We start from the raw sequence: 26947 nt of genomic DNA, 5'->3' as shown, positions 1-26947 counted from the left end.
TCTGGTAGTGTGGCGACCAGAACTGGACGCAGTATTCCAAATGTACTTAGAATATAGGAGACCAACCAGGATTGTACTGAATTATTCATGTCTAGAGCCAACAAGGGCATAAGGGTTTGGCAGCAGGAAGATAAACCATTGCAAGTGCTCAGTTCTGGTCGCCTCATTACAGGAAGGATGTGGAAGCCATAGAAAGGGTGCAGAGATTTACAAGGATGTTGCCTGGGCTGGGGGGCATTCCTTATGAGGATAGGTTGAGTGAGCTCGGCCTTTTCTCCTTGGAGAGACGAAGGATGAGGGGTGACCTGATAGAGGTGTATAAGATGTTGAGAGGTATTGATCGAGCAGTCAGAGGCTTTTTCCTAGGGCTGAAATGGTTGCCACAAGAGGACACAGGTTTAAGGTGCTGGGGAGTAGGTACAGAGGAGATATCAGGGGTACGTTTTTCACTCAGAGGGTGGTGGGTACGTGGAATGGGCTGCCAGCAACAGTGGTGGAGGCAGATTCGATAGGGTCTTTTAAGAGACTTTTAGATAAGTACATGGAACTTAGTAAAATAGAGGGTTATAGGTAAGCCTAGTAATCGCTAAGGTAGGGACATGTTCGGCACAACTTTGTGGGCTGAAGGGCCTGTGTTGTGCTGTAGTTTTTCTATGTTTCGAAGTGATTCTTTGGCCACAATAAAATAGATAAGAGTGGAACCATACAAGTACAGTCCTACCCAGCTGGATGACAGTGGACAGACATTGGAGGAAGATGGTACAATTAACTGTATCAAAGGTTGCAAAAGATATGGAAAGATGATTTATCTATCACGTAGCAGGTTATGTGACCATGGTCAGAGCCCTGCAGTATTGGCAGAATCCTGATTGGAGTGTTTCAAACATGGAGTTCCAGGAACAATGGTAATGCATTGGGAGACAGCAATGTATTCAGTCTTAGGAAAGGAGTTTGAATGTGGTGTGCTAGTTTGCAAGGACAATGAGGTCAAGGGCTGAATTCCTTGAAAGCTGATAATTCCATATTTACAGAACACCTTCAGAGAGAATATTTACAATTATCAGCTAAGCTGGAAGCTAGTGGGGTAAGGTAGATGATCAACACTTCAGTGGAAATAGTACAAGGGAACAGGAGTTGGGTCTTATAGATGACAAAGGGAATAGGAGGGAAACTAGATACGTCAAGATTAGGGCAGTCGGAGCACTACATCAATGTTAAGTGGGCTAATGGAAGGATATAACAAGTTTATTAGATTGCCATCATGATTGAGACAAAGTCCATGAGTTCTTCACACTTGCTTAACTCCTGCAATGCTTACTACCGGCAACGAGTTCCAGGCACCCACCATCCTCGTGTAAAAAACTTGCCTCGTACATCTCCTTTAAACTTTGCCCCTCGCACCTTAAACCTATACCCCCTAGTAATTGATTCTTCCACCCTGGGAAAAAGTTTCTGACTATCCACTCTGTCCATGCCCCTCATAATCTTGCAGACTTCTATCAGGTCACCCAACCTCCGTCGTTCTAGTGAGAACAAACCAAGTTTCTTCAACCTCTCCTCATAGCTAATGCCTTCCATACCAGGCAATATCCTGGTAAATATTTTCTGTACCCTCTCCAAAGCCTTCACATCCTTCTGATAGTGTGGCAATTGCAATTGTGGGATGACAGTATTTTCATTACATTGCAGCTCATCTTTTTTGAAAGTACAAGTTGGATGCAAGTTGCTACAGTACAACTTGTAGATTTCATGCACTGCAACCAACATTGCATTGGTGGAGGTGGATTTTGAGTGGTGGTAATTGCCTTAACTCAATTGAACTTCACTATGTTGGATGATGTGATAATTCAACTGTTGCAGCTCATCATCCAGTTTAGTGAACAATCCACACCCATGACTTTCCACATCCTGTAGAATGGATTTTAGCTGTTTTATAAACTTATCTGCCTAATTGGTACCCACAAGCAAATTTATTTTCAGTTGAGCTGTGAAGTCAAAACACAAATTTTTAACCCTACTCCCAACAATTGAGTGTATGCCCTTTATTAGGACATCAATATGCTCCTAAAGCTGGCCTCTGACAATCATTATCATGAGATATGAGAGCTACTCGCCTCTCTTTGAATCCTAGTAAGCTGAGCTTTGCAAAGTACTGGATTGATTTAATTGGAAAATCTTTCACATGGGCCAGCAGATATTACTGGCACAGGTTATTCTAACTCTGGTTCGTGAAGCACAGGCCTGCAAGGATTATAGTTGGGATGTGTCAGGGTACCATAACCTTTGGTATGTGTAATGCAACTTAATTGTTTATGTCACAGGAGTGAACCTAGTAGCCATTTACTGTTAGGCTGCAAGAACAGGATCAGACTTTGTAAAATAATTACCAGTAGACTATTGAAAACATAATTGACCTCAGTTTGAAAAGTGGACTGTAGATTTCTAAAAGTATCAAAAAAGGACGTTTTGATTCAGAATAAACTACAGTACCAGTAACTTGCTGCTACCTGACTAAATAACTGATTTAAAAATAATGTACTAGTCTTTCACTGAATATTAATTTTATATTAAAAATACAAAATTTATAATTCACCCTTGTATACCTATGTTTTAATTTATAAAAGTTTAACGTTTATTTATTAGTGTCACAAGCAGGCTCACATTAAAACTGCAATGATGTTACTGTGAAAATCCCCTAGTCACCACACTCCAGCATCTGTTTGGGTACACAGAGGGAGAATTTAGCATGGCAAATATACCTAACCAGCATGTCTTTCGGATTGTGGGAGGAAACCAGAGCACCCGAAGTTTCCCACAGACACGGGGAGAACATGCAGAATCTGCAGATAGTGACCCAAGCTGGGAATCGAACCCGGGTCCCTGGCACTATGAGGCAGCAGTGCTAACCACTGTGCTGCCCATGAAGAATTTTCATCCCAAACAGAAGCTGAATATTTTACACACAATACAGCTGAAGTAGAGGATAGGATGGAAACTATTTGCATGATGTGAAATTAAACTTCTAAACTATTTGCATAGCAGAGACAGGAGACACTAAGTTGGATTGATGAAAACAAGTTGTTACAAAAACAACTAGATAAAATGAGTGGGCAAAAAGCACTCATCGTGGCTGAGTACAAAGCCATCTACTTCAGATCAAAGAAAAATAAGTTGCCTAACGAGTTTAAAAGAGGAAAGACTGGGGTGTCTGGTTACACAAGAGCTAGTACAAAAAAGTTAAGATTGGTCTTTAACTCAAAGGCGAAGAAATATACAAGAGGAAGTTGTGTTTCTGTTGCATAAATGCCTTGGTCAGAGTTGTGTTTTGGTCACTGCAATTCAAGTTTACATAGTACTGACCTTGGAGGGATACAGCATAGGTTCACCAATATGATAGATGACTTAAAGGACTATATTACAACAGGCTGCATAAATTTGCTTTAACTCAGTGATAAAATTTGAAAATTTAACATTTATATAACATTGAAGGATAAAACAGAGTCATAGAAGAGGTGTTTTATTATACATATTTAGACAGTTTCCTGGACAGGAGGTTCATATCCATCAGCTCGATCTACTTTAGCACCAGTTTCTTCACCTGTTGGTTTGCTTGAGCCACTTCCTCCTTCACCGTGCAGTTCCATCAGTTTCCCCACTAGAAGAAAAAAATGTTTCTCAGTCATTTTAATCATACATCACAATCAGGTCAGCCGGCTGCAAATCCAAACTTAACTAGCTTATTTTTTTAAAAGCAATGCTTCAGTCGGAACATTTATCCATCCATTAAACCACAGGAGGTTACTACGATTCTAAAATTAGAAAATCTAATTAGATGAAGCTATATGAAGTCTTAATAAGACCACAGTTAAATTACTGTGGGATTCACAAACTATGAACAGCCAACACCTTTTAGGTACATAACTTTGTAATCCAACAGTTACTGGTCATAAATTCCTTCCATTTAATTCGAGCCATTTTCTGCTTCCAAACAACTGTGGATTTTAAGTTGTGGCACCAGCCTCCCCAAAATCTTTTACCTCAGCAATAAGATCAAATGTGGTCTGCATAACTCTCAGAAATTGAAGGGGGGGGGTTATAGGATTGAGGTTGCAAAAACAAATGGAGTGATGAATGAGTTACTTTGACAATGACACTACAGTGACAATTTCTCTTTCCAGGTACCAACAGATTTACTGTGTTTTCAATATTTTGGCTTGATTTCACATTTCTTGTATTTGCAATTTTTCATCTGTTGAGTTAGCAGCAGACCAATAAAGCGGTCAGAAAAAACTAGCAAATTTTCTTTTAGTATTTCATTTTTAAAATCAGGTATATAATTTCATGGAAATGTAATTTAAGCACAAAATTTAACAGCATGAAGTCCAGTCATGAAATAAATGGTGTTTCACAATATTTTAATGGTTCTTAATCAGTTAAACAATCTTCCAAGTCCGTGTTATTGCTTGATTTGGGACCTGATCATTTCATGCAACGTGTGTAGGGTCCCCTTGAGGATGAGTTTGAACCATGGGAGATTGGGACTCAGCAGAGTCTCTCTAGCAGCCTCAACAATTCGATACACAAGCCAGAGATGCACAGTTTGCCAGACACACCACTGCTAGAGTTTGACTGGCTCAACATTAGAATCTGGAAGGATACCTGTCAACAATAGCTTTATTGTTCTTCAGGCTAAACTTAAACTTCCAACTTTATTCATTGCAGGTAGTGTGTTGAAACAAATATAAAAGGTTTTCAGAGGTGTACTGGAAGGCTGAGCACAGCATAATGACATCACTGACGCTGAGTGCATGTGTATGCAACTGCACATATGCACACCAGCCATCTTGCATTAGTATGAGAGAGAAGGATCAAACAAGAAAATAAGCCCAGTTTATCTCATTGGTTGTGGGCAAGCTCTCAAAATCTACAATGAGAAATCCTTAGTATAATCAAGAATGGCCAGATTGAATGTTAAAGTAAACAGCATTTGAGAAACATTACATTTTTGAATAGGAGTCTGATATTGACAAACTATTCTTTGATTTATTTGCTTCTGGCAGCAAAGGGCAGAGCCCTGTTGTGATCATATGTAGCTTCAACCATGTGTAAGTATGAGACACTGAGAGCCCGATTGATTATTTTAAATTGGTTTTCAGTGTGATGATTAGCACACTCAGAATTGTTTAGCAAGTGTTAGCTAATCATGGAATCACATCTAACGCTGGACGCTATGTTTTGAGTTTTGCTAGCACAGTCTGTACTTTGCCTGTTGCGAGCAGCCGAAGGGACGTGCTGTTTGATACGATCGGTAAGCCTTTGGGACATACAGCCTAGGTACCTGGCATTAGATTGGCACTAAAATTCGTATACCACAGAAATAATTTGCATGGTAGGCTTTTGGCTTGACTACAGCATCCTGTCAGTGGAGAATACACTCTGTGCTGCTGCTATATCGTAACAGTGTAAAATGGTTAACTTCACCTGTTGCTCAAGTTTGAGATACTGTACCCTTCCAGGGTATTCTGAGGTAGACGACCAGGCACTTCGAGACTGAAGATGGTGGTCTTAGACCCATTCATGAGTTTGCACAATATAAAACGAGCAGTGATCTGATCATGATAGACACTGTCCCACAGAACCGCTTAGATGTGCTCAATTTCAGCTTTAAGCTTGTACGGTCAGCAAATGGCTCAGGTCTCATTAACAAGTTGGCCAACAAGGCCACTCTTGTAGCTTATGGAACTGTATGAATTCCAATATGTATATTGACCAGTGAAGGTAGGTTTGCAGTAGACAGTAGCAGAGAACCCACTGACAAATGTCTCAACTAACACATTAAGGAAAGGGAGCTTATTTAACTGCTTCAGTTGAAAGGTGAATGAGTGCAGGATGGAACCCATTGAGGTATGTAAGGCAGTTCTTACATGCAGCAAATATAGCAAATGTAGATAGTGCTCCAAAATCCCCCTCATCTTTCCGTCCTGACTCCTGTAAACCACACGCACAGACACATTAAAGCATCTCTGCATTAAAAAGTGCTCAACAAATCCAAATCAATTACTTTTTTCGTAGAAGACTGATATCCAGAAGAAATTTCCATCCAAAGGAAGACAATCATTCTCCAGATCTAATATCTCCATTCTAGACTTCCATATACATAACCGCCTTTTTATTTTGTTTAATGCTATTCATGATTCGATGTGCTTACAAAGGTTTAAATACAAGTTTAACTTCAAATACAAAAAGGCACCAGTCAGTCATACTTACATTCAAACTTGGGTTTCTTTAGCATCTTGACTTTTCGAACATACACATCATGGAGAGGGTAAATGGACTGGCAAGCTTTCTCAATGTCCTTACCAATGCTGTCTGGGATCCTAAAAGCAAACAATCAGACTGCTAAGAACACAGGAACTATCGACATTCAAGTTAAAGTTACTTATTCATAGATTACATGTTATATGTAGGTCAAATAGTCTCTTTCAGCTTTTACAGTTCTCTATACTAAAAACTCCAGCAAACAAAGCTCAGTGAGTATTACGCTCATCAATGTACTTGCACATTCCAGATTTAATTGAAATTAAAGATTATTTGGAGAATACTAGAAGGAAAGTTTATAAATGCAGGACGACAACTTAAATAGAGGTCTGTGGCTGTTGACATTTACACCACTCACATTAAAACTTAATCACAGGTGAGGGATGGTTTGAAGTCTGAACTGTGCTGAATTCTATGCTGATGTCAAGTAAGTCACAGAACTGGACGGTATCCCAGACTGAACATTGGTGGAAAGCAGGCAGCCTTTAGAAGAGAATGAGGTACAACTATGATGCATCAATTTCTCTTCATCAAACATAATTGCACACACATCTTCATTCAAAATGTCCATTTCACTAGGGAAAGGGGTTTTATTTTAGAATTTAGAAAATATGGTCTGCATTACTGCAGTCTAAAAAAAATTGTTAAGCTTGTAACAGAGCCTGCTGCATAGGAATTTATATGAGCAAGGACAAAGCTAGCACAAGTTTGGGACATAAAAAGGATCAAGCATTTTGACTGGAGGCTTATTTTGTCCCTTAGTGTCCTGGGATGTGTAGGTTAGAGGAATCAGCAGGGTAAATGTGTGGGATTGTGGGGATAGGGCCAGGGGTGGGATTGTTGTTGGTGCAGGCTCGATGGGTCAAATGGCCTCCTTCTGTATTGTAGGGTTTCCATGATATCGGCAGCAGCCAAAACAGTACATTGGGAACAGATCCTTTAGAATGTCAGGCAGGAAGATACATTTGATAGTGAACATTGTTCTGGAAAAAGCTTTGAATATGGAGGATGGGATGGTGGATGATGAGGATAAAAGGAGCTGTAGCTAGCTCCTAAAGGGAGGGGAAGGTGTGAGGATGCGTTTGGAATCAGAAGAATATAATCAAGGGATCCATCAACTACAGTGGAGGAGAATTTAAGAACAGGAACCGGTATGAAAGATGGCATCCTTAGAACAGATACGATGGAGAAATTGGGAGAAAGGAACAGAGTCTGTACAGGAACTTGGAGGGAGGAAGAGTAATCAACATTGTTGTGGGAGTCAGTAGGCATGGGGTAAATATTGAGTGATAAGCCCATAGCCAGAAATGGAGAGAAATAAAATCAGGGAAGGGAGGAGCCTTTACTCTTATGTTTACATGGTCCAGTCAAGTGCAAATGGGAGGCAAAGATAAATTAAACTTTCAAACTTTGGGACAAAAGCAGGAACCAGCAACAATAGTCATCAACATGCAAGAAACAGAAATGAGGACTGGAAAAATAAATATTCTGTGCACCTCATGATGAGCATTGCTAAGACTAACAGGTTTCAATGATAATGCCTTTAATTTGGAGTAAGTCAGTAGCAGAGTTATTGTGCATTGCAAAAATAAGCTCAGAGATGCAGAGGAGGATGGTGGTGGATAGGCTCAGCCCACAGGCCATCCTGGTGGGAATGAAGGTGTCAAGCAACTGAATGTCCACAGTGAAAAGGAGACAATGATGGTCAGGAAGGAAATGGGTGAGGTGATCTCTAGGCTTGTGGATATAGGTTGGATGAGACTGGATGACAAGAGCAGAAAATTTCTTACTCAATATTGGGAATATCCAAGCCATTCCTTCAGTCCCCGCCACAAGATCTATTCAGTAGACTCCATCCCTCTTCTTGGCTGTATGAAACTCAGACTGTTTGCAACCTTAATGTCATACTCAACCCACAGATGAGCTTCTGATTAGATATGTGCCAGAGGTCACATATTTCTACCTCTGGAATCTCTCTCCCATCTCCACCCTTGTTTCAGATCACCTACTGCTGAAGCCCTTAACAGTGCCTATACTCAGCCTAAACTCAGACTTGCCTATTGCAACATACTCCTGGCCAGCTTCCATCTTCCACCCTTCATATATTCAGCCATCCAAAACTCTGCTGCCATGACCCAGTTCCTTACTTGAACCTCCCCAGCCAGGTTCCACATCCATGGCAGTACAAAATGACTGAAACAAAGTTTAAAAAAATGTCCATGTGATGGTGGCACATTATCTCATCCTTCTTCACACCACTTCAGCCTTTGACATGATCAACTATAATATCTCCTTTCAATGTTTCATTCTTACAGCTCCATATGCAATGACCAAATCTTAACTAGGGGATCTCTAGAAATAGTTTATTTCAGTCAAGGTACCAAACCCAGCTTCGGTGCCTCTCGATGGCATCACCCAAAATGGGACAGCTGCACACGTTTGCTAACAACAATCAACTTTACCTTTCCGCCAACAATCTTACCCCTGGGTGGGTCTAGCTTGTGAAATTGTTTGCTCACCATCCAACCCTGTAACCTCTGCCAGCTTTGCAACCTCACCACACCAAACTTCACAATAAAATGGTTACAGCACAGGTGGTGGCATTTGGCCTGCCATGTCAGCTTTCTACCAGAGCAACTCAGCTAGTCCCACTCTTCTTCCACCTTCCCCCCACCTCCATTCCACGTCCTAACCACTTCCAATAAGAAGGTTTTTACTGTGTTGTCACTGTTTCTTCCGCTAAATCACCTTAAATTTGTATCCTCTGGTCCCTGACCTTTCTGCCAAAGGGAACAGTATCCACCCTGTCTGGAGCCCTCATGATTTTGATCACTTATGTCAAATCTCCTTACGTTATCGTCTGATGAGTTTCTCAACAGAAGACCATTACCACAAACTGTTCTTGTAAATATTTGTGCCCCTATTTATGAAGTCCAGGAACCTCTATCTCTTTTTAAAACACTCAATCAGCCCTGCCACCTTCAGCAATTTGTGCACCTTGACCATCCCTTTAGAACATACGTTTTATTTTATGTTGTATGCTTTATTTCTGAAGAAGTTATACAGACTCAAAACGTTAACTCTATTTCTCTCTCCACAAATGCTGTCAGACCAGATTTTCCAGCATTTTCTGTTTTTGTTTGATTTCCAGCATCTGCAATATTTGGCTTTTGTTATTGTCCCTCATTCTTCCTACGAAAACCTACTGATTCATAATTCTCTGCATTAAATTTCATTTTTCCAGATGTCTAGCCTATGCCCTCTTGAAATCCATCACTACCTTTGTCACAGTACATAATACTTCTAAGTTTTGTGTTATTCATAGCTCTACAAATCCAAGTCTAGGTTATTAATATACAGAATAAAGCAGTGGTTCTAGTACTGACCACTCGGAGTCCCCACTGTACATCAGAAGAATCCCTACAATGTATTAAGAGTCCACTTGGCCCATTGAGTTTGCGCTGACTCTCCAAAAGAGCATCCCACCCAGGTCTTCCCCTCAGCCCCATCTCCGTAACCCTGCGCATTTATCATGGCCAATCCACCTAACCTACACATTTTAGGACGCTAAAGGGGTAATTTAGCATTGTCAATGCACCTAATCTGCACGTTTTTGGAGTGTGGAAGGAAAGCAGAGCACCCAAATGAAACACACGCAGACGTATGGAGAGCATGCAAACTCCGCACAAAAAGTCACCCAAGGCCGGAATCGAACCAGGGTCCTGGGTCGCTGTGAGGCAACAGTGATAACCACTGTGAGGCATCAGTGATAACCACTGTGCTACCATAACTTTACTCTAGTCCAAAAAACAACCATTCACTGATGTTTCTTATCATTCAGTCAACTTCATATCCATGCTGCCACTTTCTCTTTTATTCCATAGGCTTCAACCTTGCTAGTTACTCCCGTAAGTGACACTTCACCAGGCTTCTTTTGGAAGCCTACATACACGTCAACCACATTACCTTCATGAACCATCTTGTTACCTCAAAAATCTCAATCAATTTAGTGAAACACAATTTGCCCATAGCAATATGTGCTGGCACTCCCTAATTTAATCCACGCTTTCCCAAGTGACTGTTAACCTGGATTATTGGTTCCAAAAGCTTTCCCACCACTAAAGTTAAACTGACAGTCCTTAGCCTTAACTTTTATTCTCCAGTCCTCTAACACCACCCATTATTTGAGGAGGATTGAAAGATTATGGACCATACCTCCATAATTTGCACTCTTAATTTTCATCGGCATCGGATACATCCCATCTAATCCTTAGGTGACTCACCAACTTTCAGCATAGCTAATCTTTTAATACCTCAACAATTTTCACCCATCCTATCTTAACCCTCACTCTGGTTTTGCATCATCATCTTCCTTGGTAAAGACCAATACAAAATTGAAATCTAGCACAAATAAAAGCAAAATACTGCGGATGCCGGAAATCTGAAATAAAAACAGAAAATTCTGGATAGATTCAGCAGGTCTGGTTGCATCTGTGCAGAGAAAGAAAGAAATGATCACTGAATTCATATGATTCTTTTACAGAACTGTTCTGTCAGAGATGCATGGACTCAAAATGTTAACTGTCGCCCTTTCCACAGATGCTGCCAGAACTGCTGAGTTTATCCAACATTTTCTGTTTTTTATAGAAGGGATTCAGTACCGCAGCCATACACCAAGAGTCGATACATCAACCCCATTTTTGGTCACTAATTTATCCACCCCTCCTCTCGCCACCCTTTTACTATTTATATGCATATAGAAGACATTCCCTTTTATGTTAGCTGTCAGTCTCTTCTCATACACTCTTTGCCCTTTGAACTTCATACATTGTCTGTTTTCTGTTTTTTGGAAACTTAAAAAAAAGAGCAGGAATAGGCCATTTGGCCCCTTGAGCCTGCTCTGCCATTCCACTAGATCATGGCAGATCTTCTACCTCAACCCCATTTTCCCCACACGATCCCCATATCCCTCGATATCTATCCATCTGTCTTGAACATACCGAATGACAGCCCTCGAGTAGAATTCCAAAGATTCATCACCAAGTGAAGAATTTCCTCCTCATCCCACTCCTAAGCGGCCTACCCCTTATTCTATGACTGTGCCCCCTGGCTTTAGATTCCCCAAGCCAGGAGAAACATCCTTCACCTACCCATGAGCCCTGTAAGGATTGTGTGTGCTTCAATTAGATGACCTCTCGTTCTTTTCACCTCTAGAAGATAAATGCCCAGTTTCCTCAATTTCTCCTTATAGGACAAACCACCATTCCAAGGATTGGCCTGTTGAATATTCATTGCACTCTCTCTATGGCAAGCATCTTTCCTTAGGTATTCTACTCATCACGAGTGGGAATGAAATTAATTTGCCCTCAAACTCTCTCTTCAAAAGGCAACTGATGGTTGTTAGTTTTGTCTGTCAATCTTTGATTCCAACTTTCTCAAAACAAATCTGTTCCCGCCTCACTTAAATTGACCCTGTTCCAATTTACTACTTTTACTTCAATTGCTCCTTACTCTTTTCCACAGCTAACCCAAACCCTGATATTATCATTGCTCTCTAAATATTCCCCACTGACACTTCAGTCAGCTATTCTTTTCCCCCAGAACCAGATATACTTCCTTTCTCGCTGGGCCAGAAACATCAAATACATTTTCCTAAACACATTTCAAATGTTCCACCTCTGTTTACTATTACTATGATGTGGAGATGCCGGCGTTGGACTGGGGTAAACACAGTATGAAGTTTAACAACACCAGGTTAAAGTCCAACAGGTTTATTTGGTAGCAAAAGCCACACTAGCTTTCGGAGCTGCAAGCCCCTTCTTCAGGTGAGTGGGAATTAAAAATTTTGCATGTGTGGGGTTTTTTGGTTTCATTTTATATCCCTGCCTCTATCGTGCTTAGTGTTGTCTGACCAGTTAGCCTGTTGGGTTACAGGGGACTGCTTTCATTGTATATATAGAACACAAGATATTCTTAAAATCTGTGTACATTTGTGAAGTGGGAGAATAGTATAATAGTCAAACCTTTTATGCTTTTGTTTCTGTTGTTAAAAAGCTAGTTGGCAGTCCTGTGACTGTTCATCCACATTTTTAAAAAGGCCGCTACTGTCTTTTGACCAGGGTTCCATTCTGACCTTCGTGTCCAGTAATAACTTCAACTGGCATTGTAACACTATATAGTTATTGTATAGTTATTGTACTTGCCTCATTTCTATTTGCTTCTCTGTGTCTTTTTTACCTGTTGACAGTTTATAGGAGTGATTTTTAACCAGCTGTGGGAATTGTCCAAGTGTGCCATGAAATTTTGTACAAAGGTACAAAATGTCCACATTAAGAGACTTGCCCAGTTCTGCATTTTTGGAACGTGGGAGGAAACCCACACACGGGAGAATGTGCAAACTCCACATAAACAGTCACCCAAGGCCGTAAATAAACCCAGTTCCCTGGCAGTGCCAAAAGAGTGAAACTTTAACAAGAGTGGGTGACTCGTGGGAGAAATAAGCTTGGAGAGCACTCAGTGAGGAGAATAGTAGTAAAGGGCGACAGTAAAGGAATAAGAGTGGGGCTGTAAAAGAAGTGCAAGAGTCAAGGAGAGATGTGAAGAGCGAGACACCAACCAGAAGCACCATGTTTCAAAAGCAAGATTTAAGAGCAAGAATTCAGTGAGGAAAACAGTTATGAAGAGTGGGACTTCAGGAGAGCAGCGAGAGAGCATTTTGTAAAAGGGTGAAGTCAGTGAGGAGAGCACAATGTAAAGAAACATATTTCGGAGAGGAGTACAAAGCTCTCTGTGAAAGAGGTTTCTAACACAGAACGGGATTAAAACTTCATTGAGGAGGGTGGGAGCATCCAGATCCTTTATGTTCACTTCACAGGGAAGCAATTTAATGCCACACTTATCTAACACCTCCCAATAGTAACTCAGTACTGCATTCCAATATCCACCTATTTTATGCATTAAGCTCCTGAAGCAGGGATCAATGACCAACTGAATCAGACAAAGAAGCCATCAGTGAATGTCTATATTCATGAAAACAAAAAAAGGATTCGTATCGGTCGAGGTTTTAGCGAGCATAGGGGTAGAAAAAAATCTTCCAGCTGTAAATAGCAGGATTTTAGCAAGGGGAGCAGAGCAAGAGTTGAAGTGGATGTGTTGTGGAATTGTTTGTCTCATTGAAGTGTGCTGTGGTACTGAAAAAGTCGAGAACCACTGGCTTATAGACTACATCAGCAGAGTAATGGAAATTCTACTGCTTCTTCATCCTAAGCAAATTAATTCACCGACTCCCTCCATGACCTCCTCTCTCCCCAGCACTGGAATAGTTCTAAAGCAAGCAAAATACTGTGGATGCTACAATCTAAATCATAACAGCATGCCTGAAAGCTTTTGGTTCTACTTTAAAGGCACAGCATAAATAGTTACTTAGTCTGGGTAGAGAAATACACAGCAAACGTACTTCACGAGTGGAGACAATTGGGGCATTTGATCACTCTTTATACCCAATGAAAAGCAATTTTGAAAAAAGGTTTCAGTACATATCAACTGCAAACATGTTCTCCCAATTCTATTTAGTTGAAACAAATAGAGTCAATCTCCTCCATTACCTTAATCTCAAAGTACCCAAGTCTACAGTCCTGTAAAGTGTAGCAACCCAACTCACAGCCTCTGGATCCAGGGTAGGTAATTTAAGAATAAGATGGAGAAATTTCTTCATTCAGAGGGTGGTGAACCTGTTGAATTCTCACTGAACATACTCAAAGGGAAAATAGATCTCTTATCGTTTATGTTTCAATACTATCTGGATAACTAATACTAAGACATAGGTCAAATTCACATATTACCAGTCCACCCCAGCAAAAAGAACATGAATCCCAGATCGCTCACTAAGCCGCTTATTCTCTGGGGACCTGCAGTTCCGGGCACTCTATTATCTCTACAATATTGGAGCTGCGGGAAGGGGACAAAGCCTGACTGAAATGAGACCAAAATAGAGTAGATTTAGCTGTGAAGATTTGAAAATTTAGCATTAGTTTTCATAAATCATTTCAAAAAAGGGAATCGGACAGTTACTAGAGGATGGAGAACTTATAAGGTTATGGCCAAAAGCAGGGTTGTGGGACTAAGCACAGCTGTTCTTCCAAAGAGCCAGCTTAGGCATATTGCACCACATGATTTGCATAGTATTTGAACCACACACAGGAGCACCACAGGGCAGCATTAAGAGTGAACCGTGGCAATGTGGAAAAACTGGAGTTTTTCATGGCTAACACGAGAGCATTTTAAATACATAAAAACAGACAAAAGCTTTAAAGTTGTCATGGAAATTTCTTTATACCAAAGGGTGATAAGTAGCTGAAAATGGCTATTTAAGAAGGCAGGAGGAGTGGACATATGGAAAATTAAATTAACTAATGCTGTAATGATAGATGACATTTGGGAGGTGTGAAATCACAGGACAAACAGATTCATAGTACACTTTAACAACAGGCACACAGTTTTAACAGTCGAGCCTGTACCAAAACAAAACCTAGTTGGACATGCTGTAATCAACAAGTCAATTGTATTAGCAGATAAAAGTCAAAGTATTTCAATTCAATTTCCAAAATCAAGTGTCCCAACATCCAGAAACAGTTCTCCAATAACAACCCATGCTGAAGTGGCTTCAGGTTGCAAATGCCCAGATTTAAAATTTACATGAATACAAAAAATGCCAATTGCTGTATATTTAGTGCTTGTATTTCAACTTTACTTCAGGAAAAAGCAACCAACTGGAGGCAGCTTAAAAATGTCAAAATAAAATGTGTTTGTTAGGTTACTCACAACTTGTTGACAATCTCCTTGAGATCATTGGTTTGCACTTCGCGAGTCATGATCTCCACCATCTTCTTGCGGATCGTGCGGACCTGCTGGTGTTGCGCGTATGAGGTTTTACGAATCTGGTTGGTGCGCTTCTTCGTGAATCCTACACAAAAGAGGCGCAGCAAGTATCCATCTGTGGTTTTGACATCAATATGGGCTTCAATCATGGTCTACAAATAGAATAAATTAAGAAATGGCATCAGTACATTCACTGTCAAGATTCACAAAACCATAGAACATCACTTCACATACATACAACGGTGACTCTACTTCAAAAAAAAAATTAAAGATGTTGCTTTCATTTATGTGTATGCATATGTAAGTCTCCAATTAACTTCAGGTCTAAACCACAATCTGAATTCAGCTATGCGCAAACATCAGTCAATAAGAGCAATCCTCACTGCCACCAATGCAGGGGTGCAAAGGAAAACAAGTAAATGAGCGCTACTAAATTGTAGCCACCAGTGCAATATAGAAAATGCAGCATCTAATCTTTACATACAAGGTCCCAGGCCATCCGTTTCCTCAGCTGAGGGATAAATATTGGCAAAATGGTCAGAAAACTGCCCCTTCTGCAAACTGGGCCTCCAGATCATTTATGTTCACTTCCCAGGAAAGCAATTTAATGCTTTACTTACTTAACACCTCCCTATAGTAACTCAGTACTGCACTCCAGTGTCAACCTATCTTGTGCATTAAGACCCTGAAGCAGGGTTCAATAACCAACTGAATCAAAGGAGCAATCACTGAATAAACTCAATACTCATGAAAACAAATGAAAGGATATGCATTCCTGATCCCACTGGAAGATGTAAACATAATGGGTGGAATTTAATGCTCACCCACCACACAAGTTTGGAGGCCTATGGATACCCTTCCTACCTGGATATTAAATGAGGATTTCAAGTTGGCAATTAATGTCCCTTTAAGGGCTTCATTCTGCTGCTGCTGGTATGAGGTCAATGGCGGGGGTGGGAGGGAGCACCAGGTACCATTAAAGCAAACTGTTATTAGGTTGACTTATGGGCTTCCAGGTGGGGTGGTTGTCCCTCACACAAAAGGCACTTAATGCCTGACCAAAGGTCCCAACATCGAAATCAGATCAGGATGTTGAAAGCCTGTGACCTCCCCCCTCCAACCTGCCCTCACTGATTGGCCTCAGGTATCTCCATTGCTGGCTTGCCATCACTCAGGCAGGATTTAAATCCTTCAAAGTTCTTTTTCCCCCAGGAATGTCCAATGGTAACTACATCGGTATGGACTTTGACAACAGGTAACAGTGATGTGTTTGGATGGGATGGCCTCCAACAGCAAGCAGCTTCCCAGAGTTCACTAAGTTCAAATGAAGAAAGGGAGAGACCACCGTGGCAAAGTATTTGAGTGAGGGCAGCTATGTGTGGTAACAACACAAAGCCCCCAGGTGAGGTTGGAGAAAAGGGAGATATAAAACACTTCAGACCAGAGATACATTAGATCAGGGATTTTCAAAAGTGGGGGTCGCGACCGGCAGGTGGGTCACTGGGTATTTTCTTGCTGCACTTTAAAAGGACACGTTAAAAAAAAGGGATGCTGTGATCCTGTTCAAAAAAGCCATGGGATTTTCTGTTTATAACACACATTTTGTAGAAGGCAGTATGATAATGAGGACCTCTCATGGATGACAGCCAGCATGAGGTTTTTTGTTGTGAAGGGAAAGCTTAGTATTGTCTGATACAATTCAAGTTACATGCGCTTTATGAAAGGAAAAAGGCAAGAATTAGGAGAGAGGTGTATTTTAAATGTACAGTAAATCCTCTTTAGATTGCCTCTGTAGCTGCGGTATTGCAGCTTGCCTGGTCAGTGGACTCTGCCTGAGTCTCGAATTTCCCGCCATAAAGGCAGGCTATAATGTCAGAGCTTGACAAGTATAGTCATTATCTCACAATCCAATTCATTATTTTTCCCCTTTGTGCATAAAAAAAAAATTGCTGTTGAATCAATTTCAAAATGAGATGACGTCTGAAATATAGGAAAACCATTGAGATTTTATTTTTAATTACAGCTGTATGTGAAAAAGGATACTCGACATATTAACCAGACTTCAATAGATGTAGCAAAATGTAGTTATTGATGTGACATGCCCCACCTACAAGTGATGGGATGTTAAGAGATAGAGATAATTGGCGACTGCCCTAGGTTCCCACCTAAAAGCAGTATGTCGATTTGGCAAGCTCTGCGTTCCAAAGGTACATCTTAAATGAGAAATCTCTCAAATAAACAGCAATCAATTTTCTGTGGATGGCTGACGCACAATAAATGAGTGTATTGTCTGATTTCAGACATTTATTCTGAATGCAAATGTTGACAAGAGAAGTTTGCACAATACTGTCACCAAGTCTCTCTGTGCCAGGATATGGCCCGAACTGGAAAACAGATCTGAAACTGACCCCCCCGCCTCAATATTTAATGTATACTGTTAGTACAAAGTGGAAAGATTGTATTTCATTATACATCCTACGTGACACAGATCACGAGGAACTGCCATTTGGTAAAAGGGGGTCATCGCAAAAATGTTTGACAAAAACTGGATTAGATCATGGGAAGTTCAAAAACAAGTTTATCCCATTCAAATGTAACACTTTCATGAGGCTAAACATATATACAAAATATAGGCCTCCTTCCACACTGTAGGGATTCTATGACTACTTAGTCATTGGAACAGTTGCTTTGGTCCTTGTAGTTGTTTCACATTAACTACATCACATCTCTGAATTCATTGAGTTGAACTGGCACAACAGAATCGAAAGCAGTGAAATTCACAATTCTAATCGTGAATATGCTGATTGATAAACTTACCTGCCATTTTTTAACCATAGAGCACATCTTATCACGTGTTAAGTCCATGCCATGAAAGTTGGTCAGGCAGTTTTTGCCCTGAACGTCCTCCACGATCAGTTTAAATTTGCGGAAGGCCACTTCATCGTTCTGCAAATCAGCAAGACTCACCTCAAATACACGGCCTTTCAAGCCTTCTGAGGCGATCTCTACATGATTGTTGAAAAAATAAGGCAAATGAGCACATTGGAGAATAAATATTCAACATCTACCTGACAGCAATCAGTTTTACAAAAATAATTTTTTAGATGTTGATGGGAACATCAGGATGGTTTAAAATTGTCAGGTCATCCAGGGCTTAAACAAGATGTGTATTCCCATTACCATAAAGGCCAATCCACAGCTCAGCAGCATCTATAACGTTGCACTACAGTTACTGTACTTCAAAAGTATTTCATTAGTTGAAGATCTCTGATGCTTTTTTAAAAAAGAGGTTCACCTTAGATGCAGGCTCAACACTTCCACCTCCACCCAACTAATTAACTTCTATTTTCAGGAATGATTTTTAAAAGTCAAAAAGTTAATATTTTTTGATGGTTTAAATGAGCCCAGGACCTCATTAGGTCATTCTTAAGGATCTATTTTTAAAAATTCATTTTCAGGACATCGCTGGCTAGGCCAGCATTTCCTGCCCATCTCCAATTGCACTCGAGGTGGTGAGCTGCCTTCTTGGACTGCTACAGTCCATGTGGTGTAGGTACATCCACAGTGCCATTAGGAAGGGAGTTCTAGGATTTTGACCCAGCCACAGTGAAGGAACAAATACATATTTCCAAGTCAGGATGTTGAGTGACTTGGAGGGGAACTTCCAGGTGGTGGTGTTCCCATGAATCCGCTGCCCTTCTAGATGGTAACAGTCGTGGGCTTGGAAGTTGCTGACTTAGGAGCCTTGGTGAATTCCTGCAGTGCATCAAGGTAGATGAGGGCAGTGCAGTTGATGTTGTCTACATGGACTATAACAAGGCCTTTGACAAGGTACCGCATGGTAGTTTGTTGCATAAGGTTAAATCTCATGGGATCCAGGGTGAGGTAGCTAAATGGATACAAAATTGGCTTAATGACATAACACAGAGAGAGGCTGTCGAGGGTTGTTTTTCAAACTGGAGCCTATGACCAGCGGTGTGCCTCAGGGATCAGTGCTGGGTCCACTGTTATTTGTCATTTATATTAATGATTTGGACGAGAATATAAGAGGCATGGTTAGTAAGTTTGCAAATGACACCAAGATTGGTGGCATAGTGGACAGTGAAGGTTATCTCGGATTGCAACGCGATCTTGATCAATCGGGCCAGTGGGCTAATGAATGGCAGATGGAATTTAATTTAGATAAATGCGAGATGATGCATTTCAGTAGATTGAACCAGGACAGGACTTACTCAGTTAATGGTAGGGCTTTGGGGAGAGTTACAGAACAAAGAGATCTCGGGGTACATATTCATAGCTCCTTGAAAGTGGAGGGTGGACAGAGTGGTGAGGAAGGCATTCAGCATGCTTGCTTGCATTGGTCAGAACATTGAATACAGGAGTTGGGACATCTTGTTGAAGTTGTACAAGAGATTGGTACGGCCACACTTGGAATACTGTGTACAGTTCTGGTCATCCTATTACAGAAAGAATATTATTAAACTAGAAAGAGTGCAGAAAAGATTTACTAGGATGCTACTGGGACTTGATGGTTTGAGTTATAAGGAGAGGCTGGATAGACTGGGACTTTTTTCTCTGGAGCGTAGAAGGCCGAGGAGTGATCTTATAGAGGTCTATAAAATAATGAGGGGCGTAGATCAGCGAGATAGTCAATATCTTTTCCCAAAGGAAGGGGAGTCTAAAACTAGAGGGCATAGGTTTAAGGTGAGAGGGGAGAGATACAAAGGGTCCAGAGGGGCAATTTTTTCACGTAGTGTGTCTGGAACAAGCTGTCAGAGGTAGTAGTAGAGGCGGGTACAATTTTGTCTTTTAAAAAGCATTTAGACAGATACAAGGGTAAGATGGGTATAGAGGAATATAGGCCAAATGCAGGCAATTTGGACTAGCTTTGGGGTTTAAAAAAAAGGTGGCATGGACAAGTTGGGCCGAAGGGCCGGTTTCCATGCTGTAAACCTCTGGACTCTATCTTGTAGATGGTACACGCTGCTACCACAATTCATCAGTGGATGGAGGGAATGAATGTTTGTGAATAGGGTACCAATCAAACAGGCTGCTTCATTTTTGATGCCGTCAAGCTTTTGGAATACTGTTGGAGCCGTACTCATCCAGACAACATGCCATTATGCTCTTGACCTTGTGCCTTGTAGATGCTGGACAGGTTTTGGAGTCAGGTGAGTTACTCGCTGCAGGATTTCTAGGCTCTGACCTGCTCTTGTAGCAGCAATATTTATGTGGCTAGTTCAGTTCAGTCTCTGGTCAATGGTTACCATCCTCCCAGGATGTTGAGAGGGGGGAAATTCAGTGATGGCAATGCCACTGAATGTCAAATACTTACTAGTTCCTTGCGTCCTGGTAACCAAGGTTTTTCCCAGGTTTCTAATATTAAACATCGCTGGAGCCTTAACATCGTACCAATCCTTCTTGGAGAAGGGGTCCACACTGTAAAGAGACAGCGAAATGACATTCAGAAAAATGCTTGAATTGTAGTTCCCAGATTCAGTCACAATCGCCTCTCAATTGAATGCGAATGTCCTACAATTGCAATTGCTCCGTAAAAAACACCTAAGTGCAGCCGCACCTAGCAATAGCTCTTTACACCGGGGCTCCATATCCTGCTCCAGAGAGCCCGCGCTCCCTCAACTCCGAACTTTTAAACTGCCTGAACTCGGCCGGCTCGGTTACATTGGACATTTCCTTTGAATTTCCAGGTGCCTAACCACCACACCCTGCTGCACAGGTCTCCAATCGCGATTATAAAGCAGGTCCACAGCAGCCTGATAGCGCAGGCCCGACGGCCTCTCCTCTCCCCGCACTCACCATCACCACAATCCCCTAAATATCAGCGCCATCCCACGGATTATCTCCCATATCACGCATGATCCCGAATGAACAGGCTCAGCGGATGGCCCCGCAGCCAATTTTGCCTCACTTACATCTTCTTCTTGGCCCCTTTTTTGCCTCCTTTGGTCAGCCTCTTGTTTTTACCGACTGCCATGTTGCTCAGAGAGCTGGGAAGAGGCAGAGGAGGAGTTCGCGCGAGACTTTCTCCTGCGTCACCAGACAAATCCCGCGAGATCTGGGAACACTGGAATGGTCCAATGGGGAAGCACTGAGAGCGCCGGCGCAGTAACGGTCAGCCGCTGAGCGCAGGTACATGTTGCACCTGGAGACCCGCTTTTACTGCAGGAGGTGGCAGGGTGTGTGTGAAAGTCCTTGCTATTTGGTCACCTTCGTAAATACCAATGCACAGTAAGATCCAGTATTGTCATGTGATTACGTTGTAGGACCTTATAAATGTTGTGAAAGAATGAGAAAATCATGGGGTTTGAAATGCCAAATTATGATTCGCCCTGCACCTTGACACCGTTCCTCTGTTACTGTTGTCCATGTTTAAGTTAATTATAGCTCTTGGCATATATTTTTTTAAAGATTAAATGCCAGTTTTCATATTGTTGCCACCATAAAACCATGCAAAAGTTATGGTTCCTGCACTTGTCAAAAAAGAAACTAGCCATGTTTCACCCACTTTCCAGCACCTGGTCAGTAGCCTTGCAGGTTACAGCACATCAGATGCAGATCCAGGTACCTTTTAAATTAATTGAGCTTTTCAGACACAAGCACCAATGTAGGCAGTGAATTCCAAATGCTCTCTGGGTGAAAACATTTTCCTCATGACACCTCTATTCACCTTAAGTCTATGCCCCCTGGTAATTGACCCCTCAGCTTGGGGAGACAAGGCTTTTCTGTCTACCCTATCTAGGCCCCTCATAATTTTACACAGCTCAATTAGGTCTTCCCTTGCCTTCTCTGTTCAAAGGAAAACAAGCCTAACCTATTCAATTTCTCCTCATAGCTACAATTTTCAAGCCCTGGCAACATTCTTGTAAATCTCCTCTGCACTCACTTTTGATCAATTCTTTCATTCCTGTAATGCAGTGACCAGAACTGTACACAAAATTCAAGCTGGGGTCTAACCAACATTTTATACAGTTCCAACATTACATTCCTAGTTTTGTACTTGGTACCTCACTCAATAAAGGAAAGCATTCCATGTGCTTTTTTGACCACCTTGTCCACCTGTCCTGTCACTTTCAAGAATCCGTGGACTCCAATTTCTCTCACTTCCTCAACCCCCCCGCCATAGTATCTTCCTGTTTACTGAGCATTCCTTTGCTTTTTTTGTCCTCCTGAAATTCATTACCTTACCCTCTTCCTAATTGAATTAATTTTGCCACTTCTCTGCCCACTCAACCAAATCATTGTTTTATTCTGGAGATGACAGCAATCCTCTTCACTATCAACTACATGGTCAATTCTTGTATCATTCTGCAAATTTTCCAATCATGCCTCCCACATTTAAGTCAAAATGATTAATATATACAATAAACAGCAAGGGCCCCAACACTGAACCCTGTGGAACACCATTGGACATGATGTGGAGATGCCGGCATTGGACTGGGGTGAACACAGTGCCCCTCTACCAAAATAGACCCCATCAGTCTCGCAGCGGACACAGAGGAATTAATCAGGCAAATGAGGCTGCAGGAGTTCTTCCATCAACCCCAAGAGGCCAACAGCGAACACAATGAGACAGCCAATGAACCGGAACACTATTGGAACCAGTGTTCCATTTGCAAAGACATCCATCAATCCATTGTTTACTATCACATAGCATTGGGAAGAGGGAGGAGGGATGCTGAAAGCTACCCACTACCCTTGCCTCTAACACTCCTTCCTTTCCCTCCTGCAACCCTCACCGCACCTTATTCACCTTTGGCCTTGGGTCCCCCATTGATCTTGGGCCTCTGGTGGATGCATTGTCAGCAGCTGCCATTGCTCCAGATGGTGACTATCTCCACTGCGAGGTGTCATCCTTCTTCTGCAATATTGATACTATGGGCAACCACTCCCTCCACATGCCAGGAGCCTTATCACTGAGGGTGTGTACTGCCATCAGTCAGATGTGTTCACAGAAGGAAAGTGAGGATAATGGGATGTCCACAATGGGTTTCTTCACCACCCTCCTCTGGTGGCAATGAGTGCATCCTGAGCTCGTCTATCTCATCTGAACATCATCACTATTGATGGCCGACACCCTCTCCCTCCAGGACCATCGCTTCCTCATCCTCCTCAGGCTGTTCCTCCCATCGTTGCAGTGTCAGGTTGTACCAGGTGCAGCAGATGACCATGGTGCTTGACACCCTCTGCAGATTGTACTGCAGGGATCAACCAGACCGGTCCAGGCACTGGAACCTCATCTTCAACACGCCTATGGTCTGCTCCACCAAAGTGTGAGTAGCAGCATGAGCCTCATTGTACCTTGTGTCAGCTACCCTCTGTGATCATGCACAGGTGTCATCGGTCACATTCTCAGTGGGTAGTCCTTGTCCTCGAGGAGCCAACTGTATAGCCACTGTGGACTCTCAACCATGTCAGGGATCTATCTGACTGTGGCTCAGAATGTAGGAGTCATGTACACTTCCAGGGAACTGAGCACACACCTGCAAGATGCACTTCATGTGGTCACAGACCAGCTGAACATTAAGTGAGCGGAAGTCCTTGAGATTCATTTAGTTCACTCCTTGATGTTCTAGGGCTGTGAGTGCAGGCAATGGCACCCTGCAACTGTGGAAAGCTAGACATCTATGCAAAGCTCATCGCTCTTACATCCTGGCTGGCCAGATCCTGATTGAAGTGGATTAAGTTGTGTGCCCTCTTGAAGATTGCATCCATCAACTCCTGGATGTTTTTATGTGCAGAGGCTTATGAGATGCCACATAGATCATCAGTGGAGCCTTGGAAGGAGCCACTGCCATAAAAATTGAGCGCTGCTTTGACAATCAGTGACAATGGCAGTGTGTACCCTTCAAGTCCTCATGGTCCCAAATCCTGCAGAAAATGGTGGATGTAAGCATCCAGTTCCCTTGACATGCTGCTTGTTGGACATTTTCAGAATATCAGGTGCCATCTGTACACCCTGGGTCTAGTAAGATGCCTCTGAGTGACTGCTCTCTGGGGGTCATCCTTTGCCTGCAGAGGAGGCCCTGCCACCCCTTCTCCTCAGAGAAGGAAAACTCTTCAGAGTTTTCCTCATATCTTTGGCAAACTGGGCTCCTCTGCTGATGTCTTCTTCTCTTCTGTCTATGAGCCAGAAGAAAAGAATGGTAGCTAGTTCAACAGGCTCCATTTCTCCTTCGCTCTTCTCACTGCAATGTCAAAAAGAGAGACTTGATGGTTAGCATTTCTTCTGAAGTCCACTGATACCAAATCATCATCTAGAGCTGCTTCTCAAAGGCCAATGGCTCATGTCCTGGCCACCACATTGATGCCCAGTCGTTCAGTCAATTGCTGATTGGGCAACACCCCACACTACCCTTGCCCAACACAACATGACTGAGTGGCCACAGCTTTTGGCCACTCTACTGCATCCTGAGCTCTCATCTCAGACACAGGTACTGTCCCAAGTTTTACTTTAAGATCTTGCACGCAACCTGAGGGAGCACTTGTCAAAATGAACCTCAGCACACAGCACTGTCTATCTCCAGTATAGAAGTTAAACTTCTTACTGTGTTTACCCCAGTCCAACGCCGGCATCTCCACATCATATCTCCAGTATGCCACTGCCAACTGTCTAAAGGAATGTATTTGCTTACTCAGTGAGCCAATGGTGCAGGGAAACCATAGCAGTCAACGTTTTTCGATGTCAGCATGCCAGGGGTTAAATGTTGAGTGGTACTCACAAAAATAAGTGGTGCTTGAGTGGGCATTATTGTATGAGCAGTAATTGAGTTACAGCTGTAAGATCTGACCTGCAACAGGATGATTATTACTGACATTTCTTTCCATTAGTCTTGTCATTGTCAATAATGCCCCTTCAGATTTGAGTGGATCCGTCAGTACATGATGACTGACCACCCATTCCCTGGCCGAGGCTTCCTTTCCAAGAAACCCTTGGCCCAGCAACAGAAGGCAGCCTCAGGATTTTCGCACTGGGCAGTTTTCCCCCCACCAGCGAGGGGAGGCGGTATTGTCACTAGACCTGAGTCTAGAAATGGGACTCGGGTTCAAATCCATCCAATGATGCTGAAATTTGAATTCAATAATAATCTGGAACAAAAGTACAGTGATGACCATGAAACCATTGTTGATTGTTGTCAAAACCCAGCTGGTTCACTAATGTCCTTTAGGGAAAGAAATCTGCCATCCTTACTCTGGAGTCACAGCAATCTTCGGAAATGGAGGGCAGTTAGGGATGGGCAATAAATGCCCAGGCAGTGACACCTACATCCCATAAATGAATTTTTAAAAACTGGAGTCTTCCCCCACCTAGGCTTCCAGATTTACCCTCGAAAGCCTTCCAGGTTTATCCCAATCTCCCTCAAGTTCAATGCTGCTCATCCGTGACTCATACCCCGAACACAGACTCCAGTACCCTGGTACCCCAAGTCATTGGTACCCCAAGTCATATCTCCTCATGCACAGCTCCAACCCTGGTACCCCTGAGTCATACCACAGGTACCCCCGCCCCCCCCCCCCCGAGTCTTACTGTTCACCCCAAGTCCTTTGCCATACCCCAGAGTCATGCCTCCTCACCCTGAGTCATACCACTTAACCACTAAGTCTTTTCCTTGTGCCCCCTCTTGCCCCTGAATATGTCTAGCCCTCCGCAAGTGCAGCACGTACCTCTGAACTCCTCTCAGAGTTCTGCTCACTAGGTGCATGTCTTTTGAAGCCAGTTGTGTTTTGCGCCATTGTGGCATGACAACGTCATGGGTGGACATTTTAATGGGTGGGGTTAACAATTCCTTCTTAGAGGTCCTATTAAATTCAAATGAATAGAAATGAGGTTTCCAACATTGCATGGTGTGACATGCACCTGCCACTGATGCAGGAAGGGGAGGATTGTGGCAAGCTTTCCTGCTGATGTAAAATACAACATTGGCCTTAGAATCCTTATAGTGCAGAAAGAGGCCATTCAGCCCATTGAGTCTGCACCAACTCTCTGAAAGAGCACCCCATCCACACCCTCCCCTTTGCATTATCCCCTTAACCCCACACATTTAACATGGCTAATCCACTTCACCGGCATATCTTTGGACACTAAGGGGCAATCTAGCATGGTCAATCCACCTAACCGACACATCATTGGACCGTGGGAGGAAACCAGAGCACCCGGAGGAAACCCACGCAGACATGGAGAGAACCTACAAACTCTGCACTGACAGTCACCCAAGGCCAGAATCGAACCCAGGTCCCTGGCGCTGTGAGGCAGCAGTGCTAACCACCGTGCCACCTTGCAAGATTTTCCATTCCAATTACCAATCTCGTGCAAAGAAAATGGGAGCAGCAAATCCTGCCTCAGGTCTTTTCCAGAGCTCACAAGGATGCAAACATTGAAGGAAGAAACAGGTAGTAAATGTGTGCAATTATCAGTGTTAATGTCCTCAGCTAATTATCATTAAAACTGGCACCTGTTGAGCAAGAGGATTCTGTGTTCTCCCTTTCTTTGATGTTGTATCATAACGTGTAAATGTGAACTAACACATTTCCTTGCTGTGAAACTCTTCCTAATGATTATTAACTGTATAAAATATTAAGTAGGTGCTTTGATGTGGCCTCCCTTCTAACAACAATAACTCCTCCTCATAAATAATAGAAAAGTGTCTTTTGTCAACCATCTCTCAAAGGGCAGCAGTCTCATCTCTGCACAATTGAGGGCACAATTAAGTCACACTCCGGAGATTTGAGCATG

General features: G+C 42.4%; 1 protein-coding gene across 1 annotated transcript; it reads right to left on the bottom strand.

Moving 5' to 3' along the window:
- Positions 1-3501: 3501 nt before the first annotated feature.
- On the bottom strand, positions 3502-21267 carry rps3a (ribosomal protein S3A). The gene is made up of 6 exons (XM_078212458.1): positions 21129-21267; positions 20531-20634; positions 18013-18200; positions 15139-15347; positions 6268-6377; positions 3502-3655 (listed from the first exon to the last, which is right to left on the bottom strand). The coding sequence occupies exons 1-6, from the start codon at positions 21188-21190 to the stop codon at positions 3531-3533; spliced, it is 798 nt and encodes a 265-aa protein (XP_078068584.1). The 5' UTR covers positions 21191-21267; the 3' UTR covers positions 3502-3530.
- Positions 21268-26947: the final 5680 nt, after the last annotated feature.

This window comes from Mustelus asterias, chromosome 1 (assembly GCF_964213995.1).
Source record: "Mustelus asterias chromosome 1, sMusAst1.hap1.1, whole genome shotgun sequence".
NCBI classification, from domain to species: Eukaryota; Metazoa; Chordata; class Chondrichthyes; order Carcharhiniformes; family Triakidae; genus Mustelus; species Mustelus asterias.
Note: the sequence above shows the minus strand (reverse complement) of the source record. Positions and strands in the feature narration are given on the sequence as shown.